This window comes from Plectropomus leopardus, chromosome 17, assembly GCF_026936395.1.
Source record: "Plectropomus leopardus strain MGB_pleo_1.0 chromosome 17, ASM2693639v1, whole genome shotgun sequence".
NCBI classification, from domain to species: Eukaryota; Metazoa; Chordata; class Actinopteri; order Perciformes; family Serranidae; genus Plectropomus; species Plectropomus leopardus.
Genome location: NC_142192.1, coordinates 32,350,080 through 32,366,762, shown reverse-complemented (window position 1 = coordinate 32,366,762; position 16,683 = coordinate 32,350,080). Strand labels below are relative to the sequence as shown.

The 16,683-nt window shown below is 40.4% G+C and overlaps 1 protein-coding gene across 3 annotated transcripts in view; it reads left to right on the top strand.

The window, feature by feature from the left end:
* LOC121957675 (collagen alpha-1(XIV) chain-like) overlaps positions 1-15,672 on the top strand; it is a 211,820-nt gene extending 196,148 nt beyond the window's left edge. The window contains exons 39-49 of one of the 3 annotated variants that reach the window (XM_042506398.2): positions 736-831; positions 1,015-1,068; positions 2,625-2,678; positions 2,906-2,959; positions 3,643-3,714; positions 5,097-5,132; positions 6,054-6,120; positions 6,842-7,030; positions 7,562-7,639; positions 7,724-7,879; positions 12,960-15,672. In XM_042506398.2, the coding sequence (XP_042362332.2) occupies positions 736-831; positions 1,015-1,068; positions 2,625-2,678; positions 2,906-2,959; positions 3,643-3,714; positions 5,097-5,132; positions 6,054-6,120; positions 6,842-7,030; positions 7,562-7,639; positions 7,724-7,879; positions 12,960-13,246 (1,143 nt within the window). In that variant the 3' untranslated portion in view covers positions 13,247-15,672. Of the gene's footprint in view, positions 1-735; positions 832-1,014; positions 1,069-2,624; positions 2,679-2,905; positions 2,960-3,642; positions 3,715-5,096; positions 5,133-6,053; positions 6,121-6,841; positions 7,031-7,561; positions 7,640-7,723; positions 7,880-11,367 lie in introns of all 3 variants that reach the window. The other 2 variants (XM_088090334.1, XM_088090332.1) reach the window with 2 other exon arrangements.
* Positions 15,673-16,683: the final 1,011 nt, after the last annotated feature.

Sequence of the window (16,683 nt, the reverse complement as noted above, 5' to 3'; positions counted from 1 at the left end):
TGTTTTTTTTGTACTGGGCTGTAAACATGTTTATTTGGGTTTTATGGCTGGGCATTATAACATCAGGGTGTTTGGGGATTTACTCATTTCTTTAGAGCCAGTTTCAAATGGCTATTAGATCGCCACTTCTGTGTTGGCTTCGTTTTTCAGCCTTGGGGATTACCACTTCTGTGAAACTGTGAAAAGTTCACAGTCAGTTTTTACTTCCTTTTTTGGCTTCTCCAAACACGAGAGCGCCAGTATCACACTCCACTTCAGGCACCACTGTTTGTTTACATCCTTGTTCCTTGAAGTCGGCCTGTAGCGCCTCTCAGAAGTCACAACAGACAGCAAGCGGCGATTTGTCAGGGACCAACATGTAGTCTGCCATGTCCAAGCAAAACTTAGATAAACTTAATTAAAGACTATAATCAATCAATCAGACTTAAATTATATCGCACTTTTCGTACAAGCAAAACTGTAACACAAAGTGCGTCATACAATAAAACCATAACATTTAGCAAAACATCAAGAAGCCTGAAATAGTTAAAAGAATTACACATTACACCAGTTTGTCTTCTTGCTTGTGTTATACGTCGCTTTGGATAAAAGCGTCTGCTAAATGAAATTGTAGAATTGTAGAGAGACTTTGACATGACCAGTTAACACCAGTGTCCTTACATCAGGCTGTGCAAGCGTGCCAACACGAGATCTTTAACTCTTTGTTTCTCTCTCTCTTTCTCTTTCTTTCACCAGGGCCCGACTGGTCCAGTAGGTGATACAGGTGTCCCAGGACCTCAGGGACCCCAAGGACCACAGGGACCCAGTGGACGCTCAATCATAGGACCCCCAGTAAGTCCTTGCATTATAAAATGAGTGTATTATAAAATCTCCTATCACAGTTTTCTTACAATCATATGAAATTCTTACTGTACATTTAGGAAAACACTTTTGGAACAATATTGTTGAGTATTTTTAATAATATATTAACAAAACACATACAATGAGAAAACAAAGTATACCTTTTATCTGCAGGGTGCTCCAGGAGAGAGAGGACAGAAAGGCGAGGCTGGACAACAAGGAGCTCAGGTAAAAATAACATTTAAAAAATGTAAAGACAGCATGCATTCAAATGGTTAAATAAGTAAGTTTCAGAAGACAGTTTGTTTTATAAGGGTTGCTGTTTCAACCAAAAACTACCTTGTGGCGTCCCACAGGGGCCCATTCTAGGATCGTTATTATTCAGATATACAGATGAAAAACTCTATTTCTCTTTAATTCACTGATGAAAAATGCAAATTGCCCATAGTACATTGTTCAAATTAAAGAAATTATCTTTGAATATTAAAAATGTAACTTTTTTATTTGCAAAAATTAATCTAAAATGACAATCAAAACTTTAGAGATGCCTCAGGTCTCACATACAAGACTGATGTTAAAGTAATATAATGTCAAAGTTCTGCGGGGTTAAGTCTGCATGATCCACATGTGAGTCACACATATGGACATTTCACTTCGCTCAGCTCAGACATCTACGGTCGTTTGTATTTGCTCACTATATCATTTTTAAAGAATCTGGACCAAACACTGATTGTACTTTATTCTTCATTCTGATAATTATGTAATGCAGATTTCCGTCTTGTTGGCGTTGATGGGGAGCTGTGAGCTCTTGTTAGAACTGTATTTTAAGTGTTTTGGTCGAATGAATTAACACACGGTGACAGAACATTGAGCAGTGTGCTGTTTCAGAAAGGTTTGGTGCTCAAAAAGAGTCTCCCACAAGTAATTACTGCTCCACTATAAGTTTCTGGGACTAAAATGACCTTTTTGTAGCAAATAGTTGTCAGATTTTGAATAATGGTGCCATTTGCTAAAGGTTGATTGTAATTTGTTGCTCTGTTATGTTTCTATTCCTTGAGTTTGTGACATTAGAGCGTTTTGATCTTACAGCGTCTGTCTGTCACAGGGGAAACAGGAAGCAATACAACAAATAAGTACAAATGACCTCCCAGAAGGTGGAGTTATTTTTTAATCTTGTAAAATTTGTCATTACACATCAAACATTTTGAGTGTTGCTGCTCAAACAGTCACACACAGTATGTTTGCATTTACACAAAGGTTTAATTATTGTTAGTCTGACTGATTTCCTCCCGTGGTGGTTTGAGAAAGAGACTTTTGGTTATTTACGAGGCGAGAAAGGGTGCTGCAAAACGGGTCAGACATGTTTTGAACAATTAAGCAATAAGGAGCGACATACAACATGAAAAGGTAGTTTTTTATATTCATTTGAAATAAAAAAAGTCACATCTCAGCCAAGACATGGATTTTCCTCCGGTGCTTGTATACCGGGACAAGGACAGGAGCCGAATTAACTGGCCTAGTCAAGCTGTGACTGTAGCTCCACTTCAGTTTTTTAAATATTGACGTCATTTGTGAAACGTGTATCGAGTTCCTCCTACTCTTTTTCAGACACAAAATTCTTACGTTTGTTTACTGAATATGTCTGGTGTTGTTTTTCGTGCTCATATTTTATTTACTCTCCTATTTTATTTGGCATGTTTGAAATAAAGGTGCAAACTAAGTAACCAGCTAACGTGGTGTGAATGTGACCTGCAGCGACCTCTGCTCTGCTCTTTGTGTTGCAGGGAGTCTCTGGCAGACCTGGAGCTCCAGGCAGAGAAGGACCTGCAGGATCCAGAGTGAGTTACTCTGAAAAAGGCTAACTAAAAAGGCGCACGTCTTCCTGCAGCTCACCCCTCTTTGTCCTAAGCCCCTCTCACCAGATGATCAGGGGCTTTACAAATGAATGACAATACAGTCAAATAAAAGCATAAAGATGAGCACTGGAAGTATCAGGAGGAGTACTGTCCCAAATACTGAATGGACACAAACATGTTTATGTTGCAGCAAATCTTCTCATCCACAGGGACTACCGGGCAAAGACGGCCCGCCGGGCAGACAGGGTCCAACAGGAACCATCGTAAGTGGAAATTAAATGTCGAGTAAAATGAGTCTGGCAGCTGATTCGGACCGAGCTGCAGTTTGCTGTCCAGCTGTATACGATATTTATATATTTTTGGGAAGATCTGACCGAGACAGCAGTCATCGTGTCAGCTAAAGATGCTTGAAGTTGACGCTGTCGTAATGATCAAACTGGACCAAAATCCTGTAAAACACCTTAAAGCTGCGGATGATTTTTCTTTCAAACCCTTCGAAACAGGCCGGGGAAGAATCAAGACTGTATTTTGTATTAAAACACATTTTAAAAATCATTCTGAAAATCATTTTTATTCTACTTTGGTCACTAATGTCACAGTTTACATCCACTGCTGTGTGACAGTGTGAGTAGATTTACTGTACTACTGAATGTACTGTAATACTGTGCATTCATACATGCATACAGTTTTTAGACTGAACCGGAGCTTATTAGAAGGCTGCTGTGGAAAAAACAACTGGAAACAACCTGTTAAAATGCCATCAGTCTCCAGTAAACACCCTAATTAAAAAATAAATATCGAAAATTAATTTAAAGAAACAAGGAAAAAAATGTCCAAAACTCTGGATTCATAATCATTGTAATTATTTTTTTTAGAATTTAGAGTTATTTGTAATCAGTTCTCAAAGGGTTAAAAAAATAATTCAAATCTGTCTGTGTCTCTTCAGGGGACGCCGGGAGCCCCGGGGGCCCCGGGTAACACAGGCCCTCCAGGAAAACAGGGAGAGCTGGGACCACCGGTGAGTACGTCCGTCTGCATACAGACATCATCCCGAACAGAAACGCCTGACGAGCAGCTGCTGCTCCGTGTTTACCTCATCGTTCACCGCGGTAACAGAGTTTAGCTCGGTATGTGACCACCCTCTGCCTCTGCATTTATTCCTGATTAAATGAAATGTTCACACGCAGTAAATCACATTTGGACTGCAGCGCCAAAGACGAAATGAGATTCTGTAGGAGGTGAAACAAACTGCTGACAAATTACTCTGTATCGCTGTGAGAAAAAAATAAAAGTGTTGTCAAGCGTGTAATTAGAGATACGTGGGCGGACTGCAAAGAGCCCTCCTTTCCTAATTACCAAGCGCAGGTCTTCATGTGAGTTTAGCAGCCGAAAACATAGTTCAGCTTTTGGAAATGACACGTTTTTTAGAGACATTATGAAACATTAAAGGGACAGTTCAAAATGAAAAACAAGTTTCCTGTAACACCCGCAAACGTAACAAACCACAAACGTTATACAAATCTGCTGCTTTTGATGTGATAATCCCACAAACTTTGTGAATTTCCCACAAACGTAGCAGCAGTTGCCTACTACAAACGTAATGCTACATTTCCTGCAAATGTCCAGAAAAGACATCTATACTATGTTCCTCATATCGATATCTTCTCTGAACATTTGCACGAAATTTAGAATCACATTTGTTGTAGGCAGCAACATCTGTGGGATTATTACATCAAAAGAGGAAGATTTGTATCGCGTTTGAGGTTAATTACGTTTGCGGGTGTCACGTTTCGTCGTACCTGAAGTCCTCTTCATCAGCCTTCACTGTTTTGCTGTGAGTGTTGGATTTTGGGCTGTGTGGAGAGAGACTGCAAAGTTTATTTTGACTAGTTGTGAGTCTGTTTGTTTCTTGTGGGTTTGTTTGTTTTTAGTGACACATACATAAAAGCTTATCGATATGATTTATTAAAAAGATTGCAGCTTGATTCAGTGCATAAAGGATTTGCTGCTCAGGTTATAAATTAATAAAAAAAAGTCAACAATGACAAAAGTTCAAGTTGTAAAATGTCAGTTTGACCAGGAAACGATAATCAGAGGTTCAATATTTAAAGCCACAACTGCCTCATGATAGAGATAACAAATGTTCCTGACACTCTGATCAGGATGCATCACATCGAGATAAAGCAGGAAACAGCAGAAGCAAAGGATTCTGGGTTTGAAAGAGGATTTGCGTGCTGTCGTGTCGGACGTGAAGAGACAGAATCCTGAACATGTTTTCACTGTTATTTCAACCTGAGGAACGCCGCGCGCTCCCTGAAATCTGAACAGGTTGTGTCTGCAGCGTTCGATCCTTCGCAGGTTTGTGTTTTTCCTCTTTTCACTGACGTTTCTGTGTTGCAGGGTCCTCCTGGGAGCAAAGGAGACAAAGGTGAACGGGTGAGTGGATCTGTCACTGTGCTCGTTTTATGTAAAGGAGGAAACCTGCAGGAACTCGGGGGGAGTTTTCGGGGTCTCGCCCGTTGGTACGTGTCTCCGCTGCAGAAACCGCTCCTGTCGGACAGTTTTTAAGAACCTTTAAAGTGGTGAAACAAGTTCCTGCCTCGGGGTAGTAGTAGTATTTTATTCAGTCAGTATATAAAAAAGCTCCCAGTTATCACAAAGAAAGTTTCCTTGCTTTTATGAGGTGGTATTTCAACTGATAAAGCCGTATTTCACAAAACTGCAATGAGAAGGTTTTGTTTGCTGTCAGGCTCCCTCATGATGCAGCAGGAGCTACAAGAGCTGTTACTGCATCACATCACATAACAGCAGATCATCCGGAAGTTTTTAACCCACAGTTCCTCTGTGAAATCGTGGACTATCAGCTCCCTGAAATCCCTCATACGTGTCCGCTCCCACGTACAAGGGGCTCGCCTTTCCATCATGGCTCCATAACACGCCTACGTGGCCTTGGACGGGAAATAATGACGGCTAGTTCGGTGGCTGCACGAGAAATAAAGCTGCTGATGTTTTGAACATCCATCGCCATGGTTACTGGGATGTTATTGTCAGAGGAGAAGTCGCAGAACATCACTCAGTGGAAACAGTCATCTCGAGGTTGTTTTATCGACATTTTGAAAATATCGCTTGAGTTTTGTGCAAATCTGTAAAGGAAACTCGGATTTAAGAGTTGGTGTCGATGCTGCTGTTGAGCACATAAGGGCAGAAACACCAAAATGCATCAGCTGGTTCTTTTCTTCCTTAAAAAAAACCCCAAAAGAGCCGATTAAAGTTCTGTTAAGTGAGCAGTATCTGTAAGAGTAGTAGTACCGTTAAAACCTGAGCGATACTCATCCCAGCCTGTGTGTGTGTTTCCAGGGCGACCTGCAGTCCACAGCATCAGTTCAGGCCATCGCCAGGCAGGTCTGCGAGCAGCTCATTCAGAGTGAGTCACAGCACCTTCTGTTTGTTTACGGGTTTGAGGAGTTACGAGTTTGAGTTAAAGATTTTATTAATTTTTTTGATTTTTAATTACTTCATTTGCTTACTTATTTTGGGATGTGCCCTGGTTTTAGTAAATGGAGAATAAGAGACCTTTGTTTGTTTGCTTATTTTAATTAAAATCTGTCTCTTTTTCTGCCTCCTTCGTTCTCACAGGATCTCATCCTGTTTTACTGAACATATTTGTCTTAACTCAGAGGCCCGTATGAACATGTTCACGGACGTGATTTTACAAAATTTGTTCACAGGACGGGAGATGTAATGATAATAATTGTAAGTGTGTAGATGTACAAGAAATAATCTGTGCACTTTATTACTTTTTGTTTTTCCTGTCAAATATTAAAACCAACTTTACCTTTTTTCTTTCTTACTTTGTTTCTTGTTTGTTTCTTTTCTTCAAAAAACTATAGTAATACTATTATTTATATCACAGTTGCCTGTATGAATGATAGATTTTGATTTTGATTGGATCTTTTTCCCATTTTAATGTTAAAAACAGAAACCAATGTAAGTGTGCTGTGCTGTATTCAGGACACCAATTTTAATTCCAGTAAAAATGTAGATTAAATAAAAGGTTCATGAATGAGCTCTGTGGTGGTTAGGACTTGAACATGTCACCCGGTTCGGACCGGTCTCTGGACACTCATCCCTCTTCTTGTCTCCAGGCCACATGGCTCGCTACAACTCCATCCTGAGCCACGCGCCCAGTCCGCCGGTGTCCATCCGCACGGTGCCGGGACCCCCCGGAGAGCCTGGCAGGCCGGGAAGTCCAGGGCCACAGGGAGAGCAGGGACCCCCAGGAAGACCCGGCTTCCCGGGACAGAACGGACAGAACGGACAGCCGGGAGAAAGAGGTGAAGTGGAGACGACAGTTCACACAGCAGATACGCAAAACGTCGAGCCTCGTCGAGTTTTTTGATTTGATTTGCAAACATGTAAAAAAGGAAAAAGAGAACTGATCGTACAAAGAAGCAGACAGACAAAAGAATTAATATTTTCAATGAAAAACATGAAGCAAAAGAAACTGTCAAACACATTAGTTTATATTTTTCAAAGGAGTGAGAGGAAACTTATTTAATCCCACCTCTTCTCCAAAAGTCATCGAAGTTTAATTAAACAGCCTCCTTATTAATTTAAATCTATTCTCTAATTAATTACACATATATGCATACACCCACATACCCAAAATCAAATATCTACAGTTTTACATGATTATTTACAGGAAAACAGAGAAAATAAACTCGGAAAAAATTATCATTAAGTGACCAAATAAACAGATTAAACACGAGCTCTTAATATTTCACCAATATGTGACACTGACTATTGTGTGTGTGTGTGTGTGTGTATGTATGTGTGTGTGTGTGTATGTGTGTTTGTGTTTCCAGGTCAGTCAGGAGAAAAGGGTGAGAAAGGATCTCAAGGCGTCGGAGTCCAAGGCCCCCGAGGACCCACGGGACCCCCCGGTACATTAAACCTCACCGATCAGCAGGAGTTCTCAATCTGGACCTCCTGGTCGTTTTTTTAATGAATTCCTCCTCCTCTCCCAGGTCCCCAAGGCCAGGGCAGACCTGGCAGCCAGGGTCCCTCAGGGCGACCTGGAAATCCTGGAGCCCCTGGTCGGCCTGGAGTCCCAGGACCTGTTGGTTCTGCTGGGCCTCCGGGTTACTGCGACCAGAACGCCTGTGTGGGCTACAACGTTGGAGGTACGTAGGGTCGCTTTAACTCCCTGAAACCTGGAGCGACACCTCTTTTCTTGTGCTGCTTCCAGACGCCTTTGACGAGTATTTAACCCTTTGAACCCTGAGAAAACTGCTGCAGTTTCTCTCAAAAACATGGAAGAAAAGGCAACGAGCAATTTAGGAATGAATGTGAATAAATGCAAGAAATTCATAGATTTTGAAAATTATTTTAAAGCAGCTAGAGAAAAACGAAAAAATCTAGGGAAAAACTATATTTATAATTATTATAGCTCCAGATTTAAAAAGAGTTACAAGATGAGCACTTTTTCCAGTTAATTTCCTTGTTTTGTGGTTTGTTTTTTTGTTTCTTAAGTTCTATATTTGATTTATTTATTTATTTTTATTTTTATTTTATTTTTTTTACAAATTTTTAGATCGTTTTCTTGTACTTACTAATACTTACTAATTTCTTGCTAATATTTTGTTAATTTCTTCTTTCATTGCTCGTTGCCTTCTACCCATTTGCTCAGGTTTCAGAGATTTAAATGAATATCACTACAGCAGTTTTAAGACTTAATTAGTTAATAAATACAAAAAGCACCTGATGTTTCCTGGTTATCGTATCCGGCCGTGTGATCACAGCCGCAGAGCGAGGAGGCTGAAACAAGAGAAACTGAAGGTTCAAGCAAGAAAGAAACAAAACATTTCACTTTTTATTTTACACAAAAATGACACATTTAGTCTTTTGCTTCTACTGTATCCAATCATGACTCAGAATGATCAGTGTAAAATATCTTAGTTAAAAGCCATCAGCTTGTTCAACACTGTAAGCTGTGTAACTGAGCATGAAGTTTTTTTGTTTTACTGAGAATGTCTTTTGGATTGAGGGTCGTCAAGTGAAACGTTTAATTCATTCGGTTTCTTTTCATGTGGAAAAGCTGCTGCTGAGTTAAACAGGCTGCATGTCACGGGAGTCACCCGTCCCTCTCCGAGTATTTGAAGGTGAAACACCTTGAAATACAGCCGGTGTCAGGATACAGAATTCTGCTCGTGTTCAGGTTGCATGTCTGACTCGCATGAAAAATTCAAATATGCATCGTGATTTTGAAATATGTACAATTAACATATCATTTTGAGCTCCTTTTTGTCTCTTTTTTCACCTCATAGTTGCCTAAAGGTCACTTCACCCAAATCATTACAAAGAAAACGATGTAAACATTTATAAGAACCAGCAAACAAATCCTGAAAGATGAAGGTTTTTTTTATTTCACTGGATCTCAAATTCTGCTACTGAAATCAAAACATTTGCTCTAAGTGAGAAAATAGTCCCTTCTTTATGCTGTCTTTAGATTTTTACACAACAAAACAACAGCAGCGTCATTTCACTTCAGTGTGTGATTTTAGACAGCATGCCGGCGTCGTGGAACCAATAGAGGCGTGACGTTTAACACATCAGTGTTTGGCTTTAGTGTGACATGAAACAATAACAGTGACGTCACATGTCAATAACAATCATTTAGCGTTTCTGTCACATGGAGGCTGATCTCGTCCTCTGCTCGGAGGAAAAGGAGCTCCTGGACCTGAATGTTTTTTTACCAGTTTGCAGACATTTGCAGCTGCTGTTCTTCCCCTTTAAGTTCGTCAATAGCTACTTTTTATTCTCCTGCAGTGAGTCGGACACATAACACGTCAAAGCGTCACACCTGTCACACACACGATTACATCGTTACAGACCTCGATCTGAGCCGAGACCACTCTTTCAAGGTTCCTGTACAGAACCTTGAATTTGTGAGCGTTTCGGTACGTCTGGTTCTCTCTTTGCTGAGTCAGTGGAGTTTTTTTTTAACATGTTTTAGGTTAAAAAAGGTCTGTGGTTAGCACACGCTAACGAGACTTTCACGTTTTGTTCTACGACATAAAATACGTCAATAAATACCCCACAGTGAATGAAGACGGAAGCTGCAACAGAGCGACATCAAGCCAAAAACGGCTTCACAGCCTCGTTGCCATGGCGACGGGACTGTAGCGTAGTTTGTATTAGCCTAGCATTAGCTTTTTACTTGTGGTGATTGCATTTAGGAGTCAAGAATCCTGAAAGTGGTGTTCATTTGTGAAGATTATCTTGCTCAACAACACATGTAAGCATCATTAACGTTTGTTTACCACAGAATTTATTTTCTGCAATGATCTAAAATCAAATGGAAAAATCCCGTAGGCTTTTTAAAGAGGGAATCAGGGTAAAGCTAACTTCTGTGTCGGCTTACAGAAAAACCTCATTCCTGGGAAACTATATTCCTAAATCGAACACAACAGCGAGATGACACAGCTCTACGATAGTCCCACCTTGAACAGGAAGTGTAAAAGGGATTAATATGTTGACTTTGAATTGGGTGAAACGGCCCTTTAAGCTTGAAACTACGAACATCAGCAAACAGTAACGACATGGAAACCAGATCACTGCCTGAATTCTGCATCTTTGCACTGAGTCTGGGTTCAGTCAGTTCAGGGAAAGATGCTGCATGCTGGGTTTTCTTGTACTCATTTATCATTAAATACACCACAACTCAACACAAGTGCAACAGATCACTCTGCAGCGTTCACAAAGAATTAGCGCCGGCAGCTTTTCTATCAGATCTGTGTTACTTTGCTCTCCAGCAAATTTTCTCAGCCGTAACAGGAAAAAAAAAATGTAAATTTTGATATAACAGCTTTGACGTTAATCCTTTGAAAACTGAATTGACATCAGTTTTTCTTGTGGTGCGTTCAGATGCTTTTCACAAGCTGTTTGACTCATTGAAAACTGAGCGATTTGGTTTGTTTTCTTTGAGAACATGAGTGAAACAGCAAATCAGCAACCTGGAAAAACATTTCCCAGAATTTGCCCAAAAAAGGTTAAAAAAAAAAGGACAGGATTATTAAAAAAAATAAATCCAAACAATCAGGTAAATTATATAGAAAACTATATCTGCAATAATCAAAATTATGTTACAGAAAAAATATAAAATACACACAATAAATACTTTTTTCTTCAGCACTTTATCTGGGTCTGTTTTTGTTTTGTTTTGTGGTAATTTTTTCAAATATTTATTTGTTATTTTTTGGGCCATGTCTTAAAAAGTGTGTCATTGCCTTCCCCCCTATGTTTTTGAAAAAAAAAAAAAACAGACCAATTTGCTCAAGTTTCAAAGGGTTAACGCCAAATAAGTCTCTTCACATACACAAATCAGCACACGTGCCTTTTCAAACACTGCAGATATATTCATGAAGAATCATTCTGACGGTTGTGTCTCCAAAGAAAACCCAACATGAGCCGTCTTTACTCATTCACTCGTCTTTACATGCATGACCGTGTTAACGTCTGCTGTGTGTTGAGGTTAAAGGTCACACAGCAGCCTCGCAGCCTGCAGGGTCGTCATGTGAGTAACGTCTGCATGTTGTAATCATTCCTCTGTCTTTGTGTCTCTCCATCCGTCCGTCTGTCTGTCTGTCATCTGTCTCCTCCTAACCCTCAGCACAGTATTATAGTGACTACTGAGCCGCTCTAAAACTCTGACAAAGACAAAAATAGCTTTAAAAAAACAGCTTTAACTGCTGCAGAAGCTGCAGAAAATACCACATGTGACCAAGTGATGTCACTGCATCAGCTGACCAGCTTCGCCGCTGCCTCTCTCCGCCTTCACGTGATGTAAAACAGTATCGACAGCAAAGAAGAGGATGAGACAGTTAGAGGTTTACAGGGAAAGAGAGGAATCTAATTACACCAAAATGAGATGAACGGCACATTTTCATCCTAAGAGTTAATCAGAGTGATCATGCACGTTTCTGCTGAGTCTGAAGACATATAACCAAAGTATTTCACCGACACTGTTCATTTCGAAAAACACTGTGTGCATCTAAAGCACCGAAACTGCCCAGCCAGCAGGGAACAACAACAAAAATCGCTGCATGACTTTGAGTTTCTACATTTCCTGTGAAAACAGAAGTGTATTTTGAAAAGACACAACGTAAGAGTCGTCATGTTCAGACGTGAGCGGCGCTGACTAAGCGTCGATATTTGATGATTACGGATGAGAGTGTGTTGATATCTCAGGATACACACAGTACGTGTAGCTACGTTCACTGTCGGATAATACCGTATTCATTTTCAATATGATGAGAAAAATCACACCTTGATAACGGCAAGGTTCCAAACTGTTGACATAATGACGTCACGCACGGCAACAACAAGCGTGACTGAGAGCAAAATTCATACCATTTCCTGTTATTTACAAACTAAATCGCTGAGAGTCGTTTTTATTTTGTTTCTTTACTGTTGTGTTTATGCTGATTAAAACAGTTATTTTGTTCCGGGTGTTTGCTCTAGAAATCATTTCTTTTGGTCATATTTTCAGTATTTTGGCATATTATCGAGAATATTATTATCTCAAATAGAGAGAATAAGAAAATGACAGAATATGACCTTTATTTGGCAGAACAGGACCGAGTTTAGACGTTTTGATCTCACGCCGACTCGATCGTCCTCTCCTCACTTTTTCTCCTAGATTACGATCATCCGGTGCCTCTCCTTTAAAAAAACACAGGAAAAACTAAAAAAATACATTCAGTTCCTAAAAGCTCATCTGCACAACAACTTATGAGTATAAATGTTGCACGCTGTTTTAACCTTTAGTGTCTATAAACCTTTAAATTGAAAGCTTTAATTTTGACAGTTTGAATGTGAATTAATGGATAACAAATCTAACGACCGCCTGATGACACTTACGGACATTTACACAAAACTTCTCACGAGAAACTTCATTTCAATTTTCAGATGTTAATCCTAAATTTATCCTTCCCTCTAACTCTGCTCTCAGTCCGTAACCATGGTAACCCTGACTCAGTAACCCTCGGTAACCTTTGGTAACCTTTGTCCCTCTGTGTCTCTTCATCCCGTCCTGTCCCTCTTCCCGTCCCACTAACCCAATCAAACCCCAACAAACCAATCCAAAACATTGCTTCCTTGTGGTGGCGGGGGTCGGCCATCTTTGTTTTGGGCGCTCACTGACTCTCTGCCTGTCCGCCTGGCGCTCTGGCTGGCTCGCTGCCTGATTGGTTGGCGTCGCAGATGGTGAGGATGTCATTGAACGCAGCGCTGTCCCCGCAGTCCAACTGCCGCCCAATGTCTTCCAAAACTACGGCGAGGTCGAGGAGGACGACCCCTATCGCTACTACGAGCCCAACTACCCGGCGCCGCGGCCCGTGGCGCCCGGCGACCCGGCGCTGGACAACATCGAGCTGAGTTCCCCCGGCGTCCACCGCAGCGCCCGGAGCCTGGAGGGAGAGGAGGAGACATTCGGGCCGAAGAGGAGACTAAAGAGAGGAGCGAAGACGCTGCCCGGACTAATTAAATGAGAGGACGTGATTGGAGGACGTGATTGGAGGACGGAGCACCGCTCGCTGCTTCTGATTGGGCGGTTATGAACTAATCAACAAGTGCCTGATGTAGAGGATTTCTTATGGACATCGTAGAGGGGACGGGGGGGGTCACAGGCTGGGACTATTTTAACTCATCTATGCTATTGAATTTAGAAAATCTGTTTACTTTGTTTTTTGTTTTTGTTTTTGTCTCCAAGGAGACGGTCGTCTTAAAACAGATTCAGCGGCTTTTATCTTTCAGCGTCACAGCGTCTCTCAGTCAGTACGTCCGCTGTTTTCGGTTCCTCAAACATTTCGTCATCAGATCGATCGGAGAGAAGTTTTCCGCTTTCAGTTCTGCTGTTTGTTGTTCGCCTGGTTGGTTAAGTGCCTCCTAAAACCGTCTGCAAGAAATTTTAAATGCAGAAATACGAAAACAAAATATTTCTACACATTTAGACAACAAACAAGCAACAGTGTCACTCTTTATTTTTTAATATCACCAACGTTTTGTTTCAGTTTTTCAGTTTTAGGACCTCACTGTAAAATCTGACGAGTTGATTTTACTTTAAAGAAATCAGGAAACTAATTGGCTTTAAAAATGATGTTAATATAATTGTTAATCTTAAGTTATATTTATTTTATATCTAATTGTTGAGTTTACTTAAAGTTGTGAAGTTGTTGCAACCTGAAAATGAGAAATTTAATCAAATCTTTCTAAGTTCCTAAAACTGTCCAAATAAATGATCTTTCTAAGTTTACAGTAACTTCAGTAAACCAAGTATACTCCAAAACATGTAGCAGAATTTAGTGACAAATTTTAATTTGATTTTCTAAACTACATTAAAAAATGACAAATAAATCTGCCTTAATCTTCGAACTTCATCATCGCAAATTCCTCTTTGTGATGATCGAGTTAAGTCAGACTAACTTAGTTTACTGAAGCTGCTCCGGTTCGAAAGAAGAAGGAAATTTCATTGTCATTCTTAAGTTGCAACAACTTCACAAAATAAAGTAATTACAGCTAAATTTCTGGTAAATTTAACACTTAGATGTGAACATAAATTAAGATTAATAGTTATATTTACTTTCCTTTGTCAAGGCAGTCAGTTTACAAAATTATTTTACGTAAGATCACCTTGTCAGATTTGACAGTGTAATATTTTCCCATTTTGTTTCTAAAATACTGAAATAATTAAATCACACACGTTACCTCCGAGCTGCTGACAGGTGAGTTAGCTTCTTCGTGTACCTGCGGCCGCTCAGCCAATCACAGTAAAGCACAAAATAATCACGTTTCCGTCGACAAACAGCTTAACGAAGTGAAATTCTGCTCAGATGACAGATTTTTGGGGGAACAGGAAGTGAATTGATTTTGTCTCGTCTGCAGAAAATTCTCAAACTTTTCACCCCGACAGTCTAAACCTGCATCTTAATCTTTTTTATTTCTTTTTCTTTGTTTTTTTAAGTCTCTCCGACTCTACAGCAGGTCGTTTCCCTCGAGACAAATTTATCTTTTATCTTCACGACTAAAAGAAAAAATTATTTATGTAAAGTTTTGCATGTTTTTGTTTTTCCATTTATCATGTGATGTATGATATTTTTAATCTCATAGAGCCGTAGACACATTTTACTGTTACATTTAAAGATCTTTTTTGTTTTTTAAGTTTTCCTCCAGTGTTCGGTGAGGAGTCGCTTTTTGTCGCAGTATTAAGCTCAGACTGATGTTGCTCTGCATTTCAGAAGTTTGGTGAAAAGAAATAAGTTGTAAAAACAGTAACAGCTCATGTAAGACAGAGTTTTTATATTTCTTCATAAATGTATTTTGAGTTTTTCAGGTTTCTGATGTCGTTGTAACTGATGGGAGCTGTTGGTCGTGTTGCCGATGGAAAACTAAAGAAACAACAGGAGCGAAAAACTAGTTGATTTTTAAAGACTGACGGTCGATTTTTTTTTTGGTTTAGTGTTTCAGTCGTTCTGCCTCCATTTGTAACATTTATCACCGAGCTAATTTAAGTTAAACTGGACGCCATCTGTCCAGAAGAAAAGTGTTTGGGGTTATTTTTCATTTTTTATGTAGAAACTGGAGACTGATTTCTTAAATTTGTTTCTTTGCTGGAGATCAGTTATATAAAGACACGTCCAGTTATTTGGAAAAAGGTGTGCTTTGTTTATTCACCTGTGGATGTCATATTTTCTCTTTCAGAGTGAACTTATTTGCCCAAAATTGAAGCACATGCTAAACTTTTTCAAATATCTTGGAAGTCTTGTCAGCGTCTCTGAGGCCTTCAGGTCAGCGAGGAGTTAAAACCGGCCGCACCTCCGACCAGGACACGTTACAAAAAAAAAAAAAATCAAGGAAGTAATTTATTTTTTACTTGGTATTGATTTTCTCAGAACAATAAAACGGAAGTACAAGCGTTGTTGCTGTTGTTTGTTTGTTTGTTTGTTTGTTTGTTGAGTGTGTTGCTGTCGCTCAGCAGGTGTCGGGACTCGACTCGAGCAGCAGGAAAACGCCGGAGCGAGTCGGAGCCGCAGGGAGCTGATTGGGAACCAGCAGGTGAGCTGCAGCACCGAGTCCAACATCACACCTCTGCTTCGTGCTCGAAAAGAGAACCAGCGGTTAGACAAAGCTGAAAAAAACAGCTTTTACTAAAAATGTCAGATCCGGACAGCAGAGCCAACAACACCCAGATTTTCTTTTCCAGCCCGGATGCAGCTGATAGCTCTCACTGATCTGTGGACGGCGTGATGAGGCGCTGTCCGACAGTACGAGGAAAATCACACGAGACTTTGTGTGTTTCATGCAAAACGTTTTTCAAACTCCCCCTGCAGAGAATCACAAAATTTTCCATGAGAGCATGAAAGCCGTCCGACAAACACCAGAGTTCGGCCTTATCTCCGCCAGGCCAACAAGATGTTTTTGTGTTTTGTTTGAACGTGACGTCGCGTCAGCGTGAAAACTGCAGATGGAGAGCAGGAGGGGATTCTTTTCTGCACGGAGAGGCACGACAAAATGCCAAAGTTTTGATCCGTTTACAGCCGTGCCGACCGGCCGAATCGGTAAGAAAACGAGTCCTAAAAGTAGTGAATCACGGAGAAACGGAGGCAGACATGGATTAAAATCCTGCGTCTAGAGTCTGTAGAAGTGGAGGCAGAGAAGTGGTGGGTGTTGTGGATGTTTTCAGCGTTGTTTCTGATCGCCTCTGAGAAAGGTCGAACACAGCAGCTACAGCGAGCCAGCTGGCACGAAGCCTGATGCTGCATCCAGACGTGTAAAGTTACTTTACAGTTGAAATAGAAATATAAAAAGACAGTGATTCAAAATAAGACGAGTCACTCGGAGCTGCTAACGTTCAGATGTGGTCGACCCCAAAGATGAAGAGACGTTTTCAGCATCTGTGTTTGACCGAGCCAACAGGAAATCGTCATAA